Raw genomic sequence first — 16564 nt, forward strand, 5'->3', positions numbered from 1 at the left:
CTTCACTGTTTTAGCTGCCTTACACATAGCAATTATTTCTCGTGTTGTCAACTGCGAGGTGGCCTAGAGTCACAGATGGAATCAAGTGGGGACTGCGTAAAAACTCAGTCTGAGGTAAAATTCTCCAAGAAAAACGATAAAAACATACACAGAAAGCAAAGCATACTAAAGCAAAGCCTAAAGGCATAAAGTAATAATACTGAAGACTGAACATAATCTATTTATTTTCTGTACTGTAAGGTAACTTAGGTAGTTGTCACATTTTGTTCTGTCAAATCTTGCAATATAAACCGATGGTTTGATCCACAGTATGAGCTACATTCCATCATGGTGTAAACGGAAATATACACAAGGCATCTACTCGAAAGGATTGTATCAAAATGTTCTAAAAATATCTCTGGTTGGTTTCACAAAAGCAAACTGTATCAAAAGCATTGGCCGAGAGCAAGCAATATAATAGGCTTAAACCCTTTTACGCAACAAAAAGCAGGACAACCAATCACGTCGCTTTGATTGTGGACCTATGGAGTCCCATACAGCACATGCAATCCATTAAACTCAACACAATCAAAACACAATACGGGAAAAAAAAGAGAACTTTTACAGTTGAACATCAGAGACAACCATAGTTGGTCTATTGTGCTTCATACAGATTAGGCCTGGCCTGTCTATACAACAATCATGGGCTTCTTACTTCACGGATGTGGTCAAGCTACTGTTGAAAGCAGAGGCATCACGGAGCATGTAACTCTGAGGGCGATCATGATAGTAATGGAACACTTACAAGAAGATTAGCTGTATGTGACCATCCGTCATCAATTTATGGTGTACTTTCTTTGCTTTCCTGTGCATTACATTTCCCTGTGTGTACATGTCAGAATTTCCAGAGCTTTGATTGGGCTTTGTATTGATTTTTCTGACGGTCTGATTCTATTTCTGGCCTCTGTCCCCTCAGTGTCGCCGGCTCTGTGACGCCTCTGAGTGTACGTGGCCTTAATGTAGGAGTTGTTTACTGTAAACATCATGGGCCATGAGGACTGCACAGGCAGCATGGTAAAACTGTAATAATGTAGATTGCACAGAAATCCTAATTAGTTAATTAATAACCTAATTGTTATACATTCCTATGTTCCATAACATTGCACATGCCTTTAATGAACACTTAGCACCATGCAACCTGAAGATGAGGTGGCCCCTGAATGCATCAAAAGTTGAAACAGGCCTTCTGTAAGGATTTTGTACATTAAAAGTGAGAGTCAAGAGTCAATGAAAAAATATGTTAGTTAGCTTATGTTTCATGTGCACTTTTACATCTATACAATGTTTAATATTAGGCTGGCATTTGATAATTTCTGTAGGTTTTAATTATGCTGGCACTTATACTGCAAAAGGCCCTTACAGTATTATTGACACTAACTTTGGGAAATGGACCTTGGATTTAATCCTTACAGCAAACTGACAGCGCTGCAGGTGATCTGATTCTACTTCAGTTCCAGTTTAACCTTTTAAAATTGTACATACAGTATGTGAGGGGCCTAAGTAGGCTACTTAATGAAGCCTTGATGACTAAAACTCATTAAAGTGGCTGTACTCAATATTCAGAAAAAAAGTTGTCTGGGATTGCCTTCACATGGCTCTCACAGACCGTTCCCCAACTCGTCAAATACTGACGCTTTGTCACGGGCCTCGGCGTCTAATACCGACGCACAAGGCGCTCACACAGAGGGAGTGTGACTTCTTTCTCTGCTCAGGACGCCATTACTCGTCTATGTCTTAACATAGCAAATAGATGTTTGCTGTTATATAAATGTTCTGAATATCGAGTTTGACCCCTTTAACAGTAACGTGATAAAAGAAAAGAAAAAAAACAAAAACCTCAGCAGTGCAAATGAAATGATGTCAGGAGTGCGGGCAGGGATTATTTTGGGGCCCTGACTGTTACGACTCTCCAGGACTGTGTGGATCAATGACACTTAAGTTCCTGATCAGGATTTCTGGGGTCTATCTCCAATCCCACCTCTTTTGTTTGTTTGTTCTGCTCAAAGACATACTGTACGCACAGATTTCACGTCAACCCATTCAGTCCTGTCTGAGCGAGCCTGTCTAGGGTGAGGAGATTAGCATGGTTTGAATTTGTTAAAGGGTGAGATTGAGATGATGCTAGGTACAGTGGTGTATACCACCAGAGGCGGTACAGTGTACAGTGGTGTGTCTCGGTCTGGGGTGTGGGTGTGGCTGTGGCGCTCACTCTACTCCTCAGCAGTGTGAGACAGCTGCTTCTCATACAGGCTGAGGACATGATGCACAAACTGGTACTGCTCGCTCGTCTGGATCATCCCACCCCTGAGAAACATACACAGAAACACACGCACAATATGGTTGGTCAGTCAGTCCAGGAAGTGTGAAAAGATTAACAATCAATCATTTAAGCATATTGAAAGAAAGGCTGTGGTTGACTCACAGTGACTTACTCTACCTGGTTCAACTGAAACTACATCAACCATGCTCTGTTCCAATAACAAACCAAAAAAAGTTTGATGCCAAGAACTTAAGCTAAGAATATCTCACCTGTCCAGACGGAGCTGGCAGGTGGTTCTCAGGATGTCAACCACACCCTCAGTCCTCAGCTGCTTGCACAGGATGGAGGTGGCGATAAAGCAGCCAGTTCGACCAATTCCAGCACTGCGGACAAAAAAAGTCGCAAGAGAAAAAAATGGATGGATTGGTGTATTGATTAGCACTGATCCCAATCGTTTGATTAATGCTAAATTCTCCCTGGGGAAATTAGACAGCAGGGGATTGGAAGAAGAAAAATGCTCTGGTCTGCCATGTGGTTTCTATAGTAAAAACAGCAGGAAAATTAGTTTCTCTAATGTGAAACTGGGACATTTCCCCCTATGCATGTATATGATCAACATAGGTTTATTATAGGCCTTTTGACTGAGCTTTTCTTAACACATTTTTAACTCGTTATTCGTCCCTATTTCACTAACAAGCTACTTTTGTACCTGCAGTGGACAATTATAGGGCCACTGGAGGGCGGGGCTTCCTCTCGGGCCATTTCCACTTCCTGCACCAGTTCCAGAAGAGGTGGAGCCTTGTCTGGAGTCTTCTGATCAGGCCACGAGGTGTACCAGTACTGCCGCAGACTGCGCTCCTCTCCCCCACACTGACACACACACACGCACGCACACACACACACACACACACACACACACAAGGATGTGACCATGTTGTGCACACATGTAACGTACATGATACACACTGAGAATGATTTCCGATCAGCCTGTTGCTCTGCGTGCATACCCGCATGTTTACCTTGATAGTAGCATTTGCACTGCTATAGTTTTTATATTACTATGTCTACATTATTCTCTTATATTGTCCATATTTAATGCTGGTCTCTAGACTTTATCACTATTGGACTTATTTGCACTACCACCATGACACACACTCTCGTAGATTACCTTACCATGCATACTGAATCACTGCAAGCGTCTCATGCTTTTACATCCCTTAGTACATTCATGTGGATTTTTTATTTAGTATTTTTTCTTTCATTGTCCATATTATTCATGTGGATTTGTTATTTTATCTTCCTGTTTATGATGTATGTGTAAACAGGAAGCTACTGGGACCTTGGATTTCCCCTTGGGGATCAATAAAGTGTCTATCTATCTATCTAGTTGCTATGATAACAATAAACAAGACAGAAAAAAAAGAGTGAGGGTTCTAAAAAATACTGTACTGGCAATAATCATTATTAATCCAATAACATAAACAACTAGCTTTTAACTTCACAGTTATATAATGATCCCTTGGTGCTTTCAGATGCAGGCTGCATTTACTGAATTATCATGTTTGGCTTGCCAAGTGCCAATGTCCCCATGACCCCAAATTCAATATAAAACACCCATCATGAGCGCATGAAAGGAACCGAAAAGTACGGCAACGTCAAACGTCGCGCAAACCCCTGGCGAACACACATGTCTGTGGTGATTCTGTATGCACGTTGACAGTCTGATGAAAAAATTTTACTTTGGCAAAATGAAAACTTGGGTAGTGTTTGGTAAGTTGAGAACCCAGGAGCAAAATCTGGTGTGATGACAGACAAGTCTACACTACTAGTGCTTCATGTTTTTATTGTATGGTCTAATATCAATCTTGAGATCCGATGTGTTCAACTGTTGGATGAATTGCCATGAAGCGTGGTACACACACTCATTTTCCCCTCAGGAGGAATTGTGTTAATTTTGGTGATCCCGTTTAGTGCTGTTACCACGTCAAAATTTAAATGTGTCCAATACATTGGTTTATGACTAAATACCTGCAAAACTAATGATATTCCCATCAGCCACAGCTGTACTTTGTGTTTAGTGCTAATTATTATATGCTAGCTTGCTAACACGCTAGACTAGATGGTGAACATGGTTAACACCTGCCAAACAACTGCACGTTAGTATTGTCAGTGTGAGCATATAGCGTGCTGATATGTTACCATACACCCTTACAGAGCTGCTAGTGTAGCTGTCACATTAGACTCTTAGTTTTCTTGTAAAGTTTCAGTGCTTTGAGCAACAGAAATTAAATTACATTCATCTCCATTGTATTCAAAAATAAAACCTAAGGTATCCGCATAGCTAGATACCACTGGAGATGATTGAAAAAATTGATCAGCAATCGTGTGCAATGTATTCACCCTTCTTGTGTGACATATGACATTAACATTCTTACTATGTCTAACCTTCAAAGTAAACACCCTCAGACTGTAGTCATCCTCCTGGGTTACGGTGACAAGGGTGATCTCGATGCCCTCATGGGTCACAGTGTCCTCGGGCCAGTACTCTGCACATTTCTGCAACACAGTGAACACTCAATGGGATATTTGTACCCATCCCAATATCCATCATCATCATCATCAACATCATCATCATCATCTCATCACCCTGTCTGACCTCATTTTTTTCCTCCAGGTTGGTGATCATCACTATTATTGGGCTTCTCTCCTGCCACACCATCCTCCAGAAGTCTCCCACAGTGTTCACGGTGGGGCCCTGGGTGGCAATGTATGCACAGTCCTCATCCCCATAGCCCTGCACACACACACACACACACACACACACACACACACACACACACACACACACATGCATGTCCGGTTTTGTCATATACAGGTATTTGTTTCTAGGAGACCATGGGCCATGGAGAACGAACAAAGTTACAGTGGGTACATCACAGATATGAGCTGGAGCAAGACTTTGCTTAGAAATACACATATTTTCACTTACTTTGAGATAATTGGCATTGATGTAAGTGGTGAGGAAATCGTCTTCATCCTGTGACTTCAAGATCACTCTGCTGTGTGTATCTGGAGGTGGACAGTGTTAGATCGTCATGAGAAAGAGCGACAGATGGGTTGTAATTCAAATAGATGACAGCAGCAGAAGATGGGAAATGATATTCATGCATTCACACTGTATTACATCTTACAGCTCGGTTTTTATTACAGGGTTGGTTTGTATCTTTTTGTGTGCTGTGTCTCCGTGTGTGAGTATCAGTATTCTTTTACAAACCCATCTGAGTTAAATAGTTGATGAGTATGTGGAATTATTTAAAAGGAGCAGCACAACAACAACAAAATGTACAACTGCATGATCTCTTTTTAGTGACTGTTCCGACTCTAGTACTCACTGGGTAAGATGGTTTTGTAGCGGTTCTTTCTCACCAGCCCTGGGTAGTTGTACTCCTTAGGGTCCACAAAGTTCATGGGAGTTTCCTGCCAATGGACACAGAACAATGGGTGCAATAACAATCAATCCTTGCAGAAATGGAGGGAAAGTCCTAACCGTGCCTTCTACAAGGCAACACAACATTCAAAAGACATTAAGTCATCCATTGCCCTTCACTTTAAACCGCTGATGTCTAATTGTATGAGATTCAAATTCTACGGACAACTTGTGTGCGTTCTCGAACGCACATCTTTCTGCCTGGCAGACACTGGAATCCTCTGTGGGTTTTCATTTGCAAATATGCCTGTATCTATCCTTCCTTCGCCCACTAACAGACAATGGAAAAGCTTACGGGTGTGTGCAGAGCTCCGCTGGGTGTGTGTGTGTGTGTGTGTGTGTGTGTGTGTGTGTGTGTGTGGGGGGTGGGTGTGTGCATTTTTCTGCCCGTGTCTGTGTGTGTCAGTGTGTACGTATTTTCCGGTGAGTCTCTGTTCATCCCTGTTAATCTAAAGCGTGTAGGTGGGTGAGCTGCTGTTGTTGCGCTCACATAAAACTCAGCCTGCAGGCTCTGGTCATCCATGGCCCGTGTGTGTAGCATGGCAGGGGTCAGGCTGTGTGTTCCCTGTCGGAGGTACTCCTTTGCCGTCTGGTCTCTGGGGGAGAGCTGGGCTCCGTAGCCATAGGGCTCAGTGCAGCCTGGTGTACACATGTCCAAGGTCAGCGAAACGTTGGAGCCCCTCCTGTGTGATACATTGAATCATACAAATCGTGAGCTTAGAATTATAAGGTTCTATCTCCACTTTTGGCCGAAATTGAGTTTTCGACATAATCTGATCCCTTAGGTGTTTATTAATGCCTGTGTGGTGTTATTTTTGTAAAAAAATATTTTCTTAGTTAGTTATTAATAAAATAAAAAGGTTCCATGTCACAAAATAGCTGGGATGTAAAAACTTTGATGCTCAATATCTCAGAACTACCCTAAACGGAGATAGAACCTTATAATTCTAAGCTCGCGAAATGTATATGGATGTACAGCACCATCTACTATGTGCCATATGGATTGAAAATGCAGCCGAGTCTAACCTCTCCTGAAGCCCCACTGATGTGACAGTGAGGGTGGCGGCGTCTCCCTCCGTCTTCGCGTCAGTGCCCACGTCAAAGACGGGCGTCTGTGGCACAGGGTCCATGTCCATCAGATCCTCCTGAGCATCCGTCCACTCTGACAGGGTGAAGGAGGGTTGGCGGCTCACAGACTGACGTCGGTCACCAATGTCCTGCAACACTGTTCTCGACGACCACAAGCCAGTGCCGTAACGCCACTTACACGCCATGTGGATGACCTAAGGAGAGGTTAGTGGGAGGGATGAAGTGCTGCCATTCGCCATGTGTTCCCTACAAATGTGTATTTATTCATCAAACAAACAAATCATCAAGCAAGACGTTTTGCAAATGAAGAAATAAATGATCCAGTCAATCTAGTTTCTTTCAAAGAGTTGTGTTCCTTCATGGGAAATAGCAATAATTCAACATCCAACATAATCTCAGATTAATGCCGAAATTACCGAATGTTTGAAATTTGGCAACAAAACAAAACAAGTTCTGGGTAGGAATTGAATGGTCCGTCCAGTCTTTTACCATGATGACACAGATGGCCACACCGATGCCTGCAGTTCCATGGAAAATCCAGTTGTCCTGTTTGGTGTTCACAATCTCCCTCATCAACACCATAGACTGGCCAGTGCAGAGAGAGAAAGACAGGGGAAGAGGCAGTTAGACACAACCAACATTAGAATCAACATATCTTCAGTTTTTCTTTTTTTTTGCAGTCTCCATCCAAAACAAACAGCTCTATAGGTCACATCCAGGGCCGACACTTACGTCCATTCCAAAAATCGGGTGGAAGGGTAAGATGAAGCCAAGGTAGAAGTCGATGACCTGCAGGGCTTTGTAGATGGAAGAGAAAGGTCCATTTCCTTCCACCACAAAAAACACCCAGTAACCCTGGGAGGAGAGAGCGAGGGAAGGCAGATTGTCACTGTGAACTCTCCAGTCATTAATGCACTGGTAACCAGGCAGCACAGTGGCTGCTCTCATGTAAAAAAGTGAAGAAAAAGAGAAGAAAAGAAGATGGCCTATTAAGCAGGCATAGAAAATATGTAAATTGACCACATGCTGTCTTGTGTCATAATCATGGCGACGTTTACAAGGCTCTTTTTTAAAAACATTTTACATATGGTAATGTTGCACCTGTGCTTTTTGCTTCTAGAATGAATCAAACATGAAATCAACAGAGACAGAGATTGGAAGAGGGAGAGAATACTAAAGAGGTAAAAATACACTGTCGACTAAAGCACTTTGGAGAATATGACAATCTTTGTGGAAAAATATTAGTCAAGGTGAGAGAATATTTTGTGCTCGAGTTCCATTTGCATTGCTAATGTTGCAATTACACGATTTTTTGTACTGGTCTACGTTACATGCTGAGCTACAAACCATAACTTGTGCAGGAAGGTAAGCTCAATCTCAATCTAATTCAAAGCAGACATTCGAGTGAAATTCAAACAAGTCATCTTTAGATTTAGATTTTAGCCACTTTTACTTGACTTTTCTGGTTTCAACTGACGTCCATTCACGTACCGTGACTTGGGAGACGACAAACAGCGCAGCCCAGCAGTGGATCTCAATCACCAGCGCAAACACCTTGTGCATAAACACTTCCTCTTCCTTTGGGTTTTGGCCCCCTGCGGGTCCATCTTTGCATTTTGGGAGCCCGTCTTTTTTAGGTGCTCCATCGCCTATTTTATCAGACTTTGTGGGCTCATCCAGCCAGACGGGGTCTTCGTCAGGCCTCAAGAAGATGGAGTCCTCGGTGTGGGAACGGGTGGAGCTGCTCAGCCGGCGGGTCATGATCCCCCTGTTAAATGAAGGTATTCGACAAGTCTTACCTCTGCAATCACTAGGCTTTTTTTGACATGTATTAAATGTTTGTCATGTACACCATCTGAAAATCTGACAAAATGCTGAGAGATTAAGAGTGTGTGAGCTCCAAAAACAATCTTTAGAATAAAATAAAAATACAGTGTGTGCTTTGACCCCGCATAAACAAAAAAAGGACAATATGGGTAGTGTTATTTTATGGTTTTATACTGTTTTTGAGATGTCTGACATGGTGTTAGATTAAAGGACACCCTGCTTCATGTTACCTAAATGTTGTTTACATTTAGGTAACATGAAGACAAACTTCCCAACTCCAGAAAATAAAGGGTTTTAATTACAGTAAAAGTTCAATTACGTGCTAGCTGTGTTTGTCAGGTTGCGTGTGTTTGTCCAATTGTGTGTTTTTAAATGAGCGTGTATTATATGACAGAAAGAGTTGAGTTTATTCCACAGGCCTATTCAGATGTATATAGCTCTCATCTCCGGATCCTCTCCTCCCTCAGATTGGACTCTATTGTGTGAATGATGAATGTGTGTGTGTGTCTGTGTGTGTGTGTGTGTGTGTGTGTGTGTGTGTGTGTGTGTGTGTGTGTGTGTGTGTGTGTGTGTGTTTGTGCGTGTGTGTGTGAGAGAGGCTCTATTGTGGAGAGATGAGTCAGGGGTAGAGTGTTTACAGCCCTGTCCATCACCTTGGCAACAGAGTGGCTCTCATCCCTCTCATCCGTCCTGAGCAGTATCGTCTACTGACACACACACACACACACACACACACACACACACACACACACACACACAGACACACACACACACAGCCGTCTGGATCAGTCAGCAGTGTATTCAAAGACCTTTTCCGCCTTGCTCTTTTGTCCTTCCACCATTAATAAAGGTGTTTTGTACATTTGGCTGATTACCACCACGTTGAGTGTGCGGAAGTGTGAATGCGGGGGCGTAGTGTTTGTGCACATATCCCTTTTATCTAAATGTGTTGTTGATGTCTAAATTTATCATGAGTGAGTTTGGAAGTTTTCATCAATGACTACCAACCAACAATGCAGAATGACTTACCAGTTGGCTTACTGGAATATCAAAAAAAACCTGTAGATTCACCTATGATAGATGGCAGGGAACTGGCGAGGGAGTCAGATCACATGATCAAGTTAAATCCTGTATCCTGTGGCAACCGCCCAATATCAGCCATAGTGTGGCAGAGTCAAATCTGAAGGACACAAGACGAAAGCCAAACATTACATCCTATGTGTTTGAAATGTGAAAATAAAGGAAAGACAAAACACGAGTCACGGGTCATTTAAAAACTCTAAATGCTACATAATAAGAGACATCGTGTGAATCAAACTCAACTGGTCATGCTGAGATGAGGTTGGGGAACTTTATTATATCTAAAGATGGATCCGAGTAGCACCCATTTCAGCTCCCAGCTGTGATTTCATGAGCGGAGGATGGTGATATAAGGTGACACAGTAAACTGTCAATATTTCTTCCCCTCTTTCTTTCTCCTCGTCTCGCTCCCTCCCCGCGAGGCGGCATGATTCGAGCCAGACTAAGCAGACACCCTCAGAAATGCATTCAGATTGCTCCAGTCAAATCAGTATGCATGAAGTCAAGCCTTCTCTGCTCCCCTCTCATCTCCCTTCCTCTCCTTCTGTGCCACTGGACCCTGTTGAACGAATGAGGTGAGCTCAGCAGAATATGAGACCACACCAGCAGCAGTCTGCAGCATGTCTCTGTGTGTGTGTGTGTGTTTGAGAGAGAGAGGGAAAGAGAGAAAGAAAGAGAGAGAGAGAGAGAGAGAGAGTGAGTGTGTGTGCGTGTGTGTGTGCAGGTGTTGAACAGAGGGGAGCTGCATTGAGTTCTTTTCTATCTCTCTTTGCTTGCTGCTGCGAAGGTGGTTTTGAAGTGATGACGCCAGTTAGCCCGGCCTGTAGTCATCGCAACGTGCATACATACAATGTACACACACACACACACACACACACACACACATATAACGTATACACACACACACACACACACACACACACACACACACACACACATACATAGAATGTGTTCTATAAGAGAAGGTGAGAAAGTTCAGTGTGCTTCCGTTTATAAACAATAGATGAGTGGATGAAGGGATGAATGGGAGGCAAAGTAGCCCTTTTTTGTGTGAAGGTTGTCAGAGGCAATGACGCAGTGAGGTTGGCGTTTGGTAACTGTGGCAACCATCGTACTGTAGCACGCACGCACGCACGCACGCACACACACACACACACACACACTTTGGTATACACACTGCATGAAAAATGAAAAACATACATCTGCACTGGGAGAGCAGTGACAATATTCATGTTTGTCCAAAAACATTCTGCCACTCTTTGCTTTAATTCTTCGAGGTAAATATCTTTGTTTTTTTTCAGCCACTCGCTTTGGCTGCTGCTGAGTGCTTACTCGGATTTTTATAAAAAAATTTAGGTCATGAGTCCCCCCACCCTCAAGACCTTTTGAACAAACGCTGGAAATAAAGTCTCAGATTCCGTAAAAAAATATTTTTTCAACGGTTATGAACTGTATTTTATTTCCCAACATGCATTGTCAAAGTCTTTTCTCACTGCCAGGAATTTTGTTCGGCAAATAAATATTAAATCATTAAATTATTTATAAGCCTAAAGGTTGCAGAATTTATAGAAAATACTAACATCCCTGCAGTACCGGAGGACATGTTTTTCTCTTTTGTTTCCCTTTTAAGCTTTGAGATACTTCAAATTGCCATTTGGCACACTGTAAGTTTCAGTTTCATATAGATTCTATCTCAGCTTGTTCCAGCTCTTCATTGAAGCTATATGATGTAAACACTGAGAAAATCCTCAAAGCAAGACTCACGCACCAACCATCAAATGGAAATCTTCTGCAAAGTAGATGTCTTGTGCGTCATTTTGTAAACATTTCTCTAAAATTGAACTTACTTTGACACACATATTTGGTGTCTGTGGAAACTTTGGGATCCCAACTAAAATCTAAATCTAAATCTAAATTCCTGTGGGTTTGAACAATGATCATGGTTATTAATACGCAGAAAGTGAAATAAAAAAGCAAACTGTTTTTAAGCTGAAACAAAATGTCCCTGTTGATTGTTGGGGAGCTCACAACACACAGTAAAGTTGTCATTCAAAATGACACAAAATCAGAGATTGACAATACCAAGCTGCAGTAGCACGCTCAATATTATAGTATAGGGAAGCAGTTTGACTCTAGAATAAAACCCCTTTTGACAGTCTGATGATAAGTAATCTCCAATTAGCAATAACACCACTATTCAAAAACAGAGGAAACATTGTATAACAAAGTGGATTAATGGCAAATAAGTCAAACCTGCAGCTGATTCAGCCTCATTCCTCACTGAAGGTCTACTGTCTTTGGGTCCTTACAAACACCACCCCCTCAGTCTTCAAATAGAGTATGTGTGTAGTGTTTCCATTGATCTGCGTCCATTCAAAGCACCCAACATCCAGCTGAGTCTAAACGGAGCCTTACAATAAGCCCTAACAGAACCCTAGGACCAGGAAGGACTGTCTGCTGACAGCTGTGTTTAAAGCTCTTTCCCTGCAATCAGGAACACGGGGAATTAATCTGGTTTATTTTTGTTTTGGTGACAGCTGGCTCGTGCTTTAATGGATATTCCCAATGCATCAAGTGTGTCGGTCTGGAAAAATGATGTGTTCAAATCTGCTTTTTTTTTTAAAAGCATTTTTTGTTTATAAATGGTCAGGATTTGTTTGGTTTTGTCCCCACCATTACAGCGGAAAAAATCTCAGGTACAGCAGCATTTCCAGGTAAATCAAAAGCACGTCAAGAGTGAAGTATAGAGCGTGTCGTTGGAGTGCTGAATGTGGCAGGGGGACGAGGTAAGAGGAAGCTCTTACTGAAAGTGATGATGGGATGGTAACGTGAGATAAAGTCACGAGGGCCAAGACCTGCCTCATCAACCTTTCTCTGTCACACACACACACACACACACACACACACACACACACACACACACACACACACACACACAGAGGTTTGTGGCACTATCTTTGTGGGGACCCGTCATTGACATAATGCATTCCTTAGCCCCTTACCCTAACCTTAACCATCACAACTAGATGCCTAACCTTAACCCTTACCCTCACCCTAACCATTACCATAACCCAATTCTATCCATTATCCTACAACTAAGTCTTAACCCTCAAACAGTCCTTTAAACTTGTGCGGTCCAGCATTTTGGTCCCACAAAGCTGTCGGGACCCCACAAGTATACTGGACTCCCGGTTTTTGGACCCCACGAATATAGTTAAACAAGCCCACACACACACACACACACACACACACACACACACACACACACACACACACACACACACACACACACACAGATAACATCTTGATATCAATGCACACATAAATCTCCCATTGACCTTAGAATTAAATACCCAGCAAGCCTGCAGCTTCCTCCTGTATATCACAGAGACAGATCATCTATCAGCTTTATTGTTTACATACACTCCTACAATCTCTTGCAGCATCTCCAGGGGCATTTCAAAGAAAAATGTCATTACTGTAAGACACATATAAACTTACAATTCAGCCTAAGCTATACTGTATGAATAATTGAAATGTGCTGCATAGCGAATTGATTTACAGACTGCTGGAGATAAATTTGGATTCCCGGTGACAAAGGATTGTGTTACATGATTGCACTGCATCAAAACACCAGTGCAGGAATGGCATTCTCTGGCTGTCATTCATGCTAAAACAAAACACCATTCATATCACGTACATGGCTACGGTAAGCTAGAGCGACCACAAAGTGCAGAGCTGGATGGATTAGTAATGAATCACCCGGGGAGGTGGACTGTTGCATCTCTCTCTGGTAACTCCCACATTGTCAGAGAGACACATTATAACACAGAGGATATCAAGCTTTCAATAATAATAGATTGGAGGGGAAACACACTGTTGGAACTGCATCGAAGAACCAACCTGTTGGCAAATGATCAGTTTTAATAATCAGAAAATGAGCATGCACACACAGAGGCTACATAACACATTCCTACCTTTTCACAGCCAGAAAAGCGCAGCAGCCATATGAACCGTGGGGGCTTTGCTGAGGAATTGGTATTCACCTCATGTCGCACAGCCATGGAGTAGGGGGGGGGTGAAAGAGGGAGAGACATGGGGAGTAGAGGAGGGCTGGAACAGTCACTCACCCAGAGCCCTAAGTCTGGTTAGGATAAGTCCTCTTACCTGGCTGAGCCTGTCTTCACATCGCCATCTGCCGCTCTGCTCCCTCTGAGCCAAAAACCAAGAGCCAAACACCAAGAACCACGCCAATCCCCTTTACCGCTCCACTGTCTGGGAGAAGAAGGAGTGTGTTTGCTGGCAGTAAGAGGCAGAGGATGTGTGTGAGGGTAGGAGACACAGAATCTACGAAGGTGGGTGTGTGTGTCTGTGTGTGAAAGAGAAATAGAGGTATGAAAAGTCTGATTTGGTTTTCTTTTGTTTGTATCCTGGCGGAGAGAGAGAGATCCACAGGCAGCAGCTTCGTCTAGGTATATGCAGCAAGAGGCTGTACGGTAGCCTTGGCAACAGAGCCAGAATGAGGGAGAGCGAGCGAGGGAGCTGGAGAGCGCGCGCGCGAGAGAGAGAGAGAGAGAGAGAGAGAGAGAGAGAGACTCTGTGTGTGTTTGTATTAATCATATTGTGGGCACATAAATCTATTCACACAGTCACATTATGGGGACTCACCTCCAAACGAATGCTCCCACATTACATTTTAGAGTTAAAGGATGAGGTTGGAGATATTCAACATTTTTACTCACTCTATTTTTATAATTATTGTCAACAAATCCATTAAAAGTGCCGAAACCAACAGCATATTTATTCTACTAAGAAGTATTGTGTCACCAAAGCCTGATATATTTTATTCTTCTGTGCCACAGACCTCATTTATTGCCCCCAAAAATATAAAAAAAAACATCAATGAGCCCCAATGCTGTACTGGGGTACATGCTCCTTTATTAACATGAACATGGGAACATTTTGACTCAATCCCACATATCTCATTCTGCTGCCGTAAATACTCTGAATGTGTATTAATCCGCAGCTGAAAATAGTCCCCACCAAATGACTTATTTACTCTGAAAGATTTTTGCTAAAACTACAGTGTCCACCTGTAATTACCTGCAATTATTTAGCCTTTTAAAAAAATATTTTGATTAATTTTTTTTAAATGTATGTCTTTAGTAAGAATGAATGAATGGGAGCCACAGACAAGGTAGCTAGTGAAGTCGGAGACGAACTGACGAACTGGAGTTTTGGTCTTTTCATGGAATTTGAAAAAAAATATATATATATATATTTAAAACCTTATCTTTCAAGTTAAGTCTTAATGAACGAATGTGAGTCAATGTGATGTCCTCCTATGTGACAAAAACACATTTGTGTGTGTGGGGGGGGTTGGACTTGGATCATAACACATCACTGAGCAGTGAACACTCCCCCACTGTCACCTCCTCTGCTTGCAAGTTGCAGGCTCTACCACCCACCTCTCACCCTGTTTCTCACTCCTAACCCCCCTCCTCCCCCCCAATCCCTCCACCCACCCACTCATCATCACCCAGGTCTACACTCTTTTTCCAGTCTCCATCGTTTTTGTCATCCCCATGCTCTCGCTGCTCCTACTCATCCTCTCGTGTGTTTTTTTCTTGCTTCCTACGCCCCCCCACCCAACTCCCTCCCTTCTGTTGCTCTCTCTCTCTCTCTGCCCATACAACCTCCTGTCATTTCTTGTCTCTCCCCCCTTCAGTGTGTTGTGCTCTCTCTATCTCCCTGTCTCCCTCTCCCTCCTTCCTGTCGCACCATATGGTAGCCTTTCCCTGTCAGCTCTCTGAACTGAGCAGCAGAAAACAGCCACAAATACTGGGGAACACAAACACTACGTCGATTTGACGTCGATTGGCATGACCATACAGCATGTTGTGAACGGTTTACTTTGTATGATAATTTTAAATGTAAGAAAAAAAAGACAGATTGTATGCACATTGCTACACTATACAACATACACACTGTAGCTACTGTACTGATGTGCATTACTACAGAATACAAGGCCTATATTTTTGCCACTTGGTGGCATCGGAAACAAGCTGTAAACATAACTAACTTATAAATAACATAATGCACTGTTAGCAACTGTTACACATCCTACAGACACAACAACATTAGCATTCATTTGGTGTCTTGTTCATATTCACCTCCTGAGGGAAATATATATTTTCTTTAGCTGCTAAACGCTCCACAATGTTCAACAGCTAGCTGTTAATTTTGTCTGCTGTTTATGAGCCAAACTACAGTAGAGTTCCTGTCACTCAGGTGTTTGTTCAAGTGTTCATTTTTCTGATAACTTTGGTTTTCATTGGTTATTTGAAGCTATCAAACCGGGGTGAAACATCATGATTGACAGCTATGATTGACTCGCGATTGGTCAGGTGGGTGTAAAGGCAGGACCGCCAAATCACTACTGCGCAGACTCTGGCTCCAAAATTACAAACTGGCAGTGTCTGTATCCGCGATATTTTGGTTTCACTTCTGTACAGTGGGAGGAAGTGGTGATGGGTTGTCCATCTTTCCACAAACGGAAATCAATGCAACCCTAAAGGCGTAATTTGACATTTTGGGGAATATCCCTTTCTTGTTATGAGTTAGATGAGAGGATTGATGTCACTACTGCATATCTGTATGGTAAATATGAAGAAACAGCTAGCCTGGCTCTGTCCCAATAAGGTAACAAAATCCATGGAGTTACAAGAAATATAAGAGATATACTGTGTTAATTGTAATATATTATTCTTTACACTGTTTAC

The 16564-nt window shown here is 42.5% G+C and overlaps 1 protein-coding gene across 1 annotated transcript; it reads right to left on the bottom strand.

The window, feature by feature from the left end:
• Positions 1-2249: 2249 nt before the first annotated feature.
• Positions 2250-8636, bottom strand: ptpn5 (protein tyrosine phosphatase non-receptor type 5). The gene is made up of 12 exons (XM_028584489.1): positions 8367-8636; positions 7608-7730; positions 7365-7460; positions 6813-7069; positions 6277-6469; positions 5692-5776; positions 5289-5368; positions 4956-5093; positions 4745-4855; positions 3009-3169; positions 2569-2682; positions 2250-2343 (listed from the first exon to the last, which is right to left on the bottom strand). The coding sequence occupies exons 1-12, from the start codon at positions 8634-8636 to the stop codon at positions 2250-2252; spliced, it is 1722 nt and encodes a 573-aa protein (XP_028440290.1).
• Between the last annotated feature and the right edge of the window lie 7928 nt (positions 8637-16564).

The sequence above is a fragment of the Perca flavescens genome, chromosome 8 (genome assembly GCF_004354835.1).
Source record: "Perca flavescens isolate YP-PL-M2 chromosome 8, PFLA_1.0, whole genome shotgun sequence".
Lineage (NCBI taxonomy): Eukaryota > Metazoa > Chordata > Actinopteri > Perciformes > Percidae > Perca > Perca flavescens.

Coding starts and splice junctions, on each gene's coding strand:
- ptpn5 (XM_028584489.1), bottom strand. CDS start 8,636: ATGACCCGCCGGCTGAGCAGCTCCACCCGTTCCCACACCGAGGACTCC. Junction 5,777..6,276: donor GCCTGCAGGCTGAGTTTTAT/GTGAGCGCAACA, acceptor GTCCATTGGCAG/GAAACTCCCATGAACTTTGT. Junction 2,683..3,008: donor CCTATAATTGTCCACTGCAG/GTACAAAAGTAG, acceptor TTTTGTCCGCAG/TGCTGGAATTGGTCGAACTG.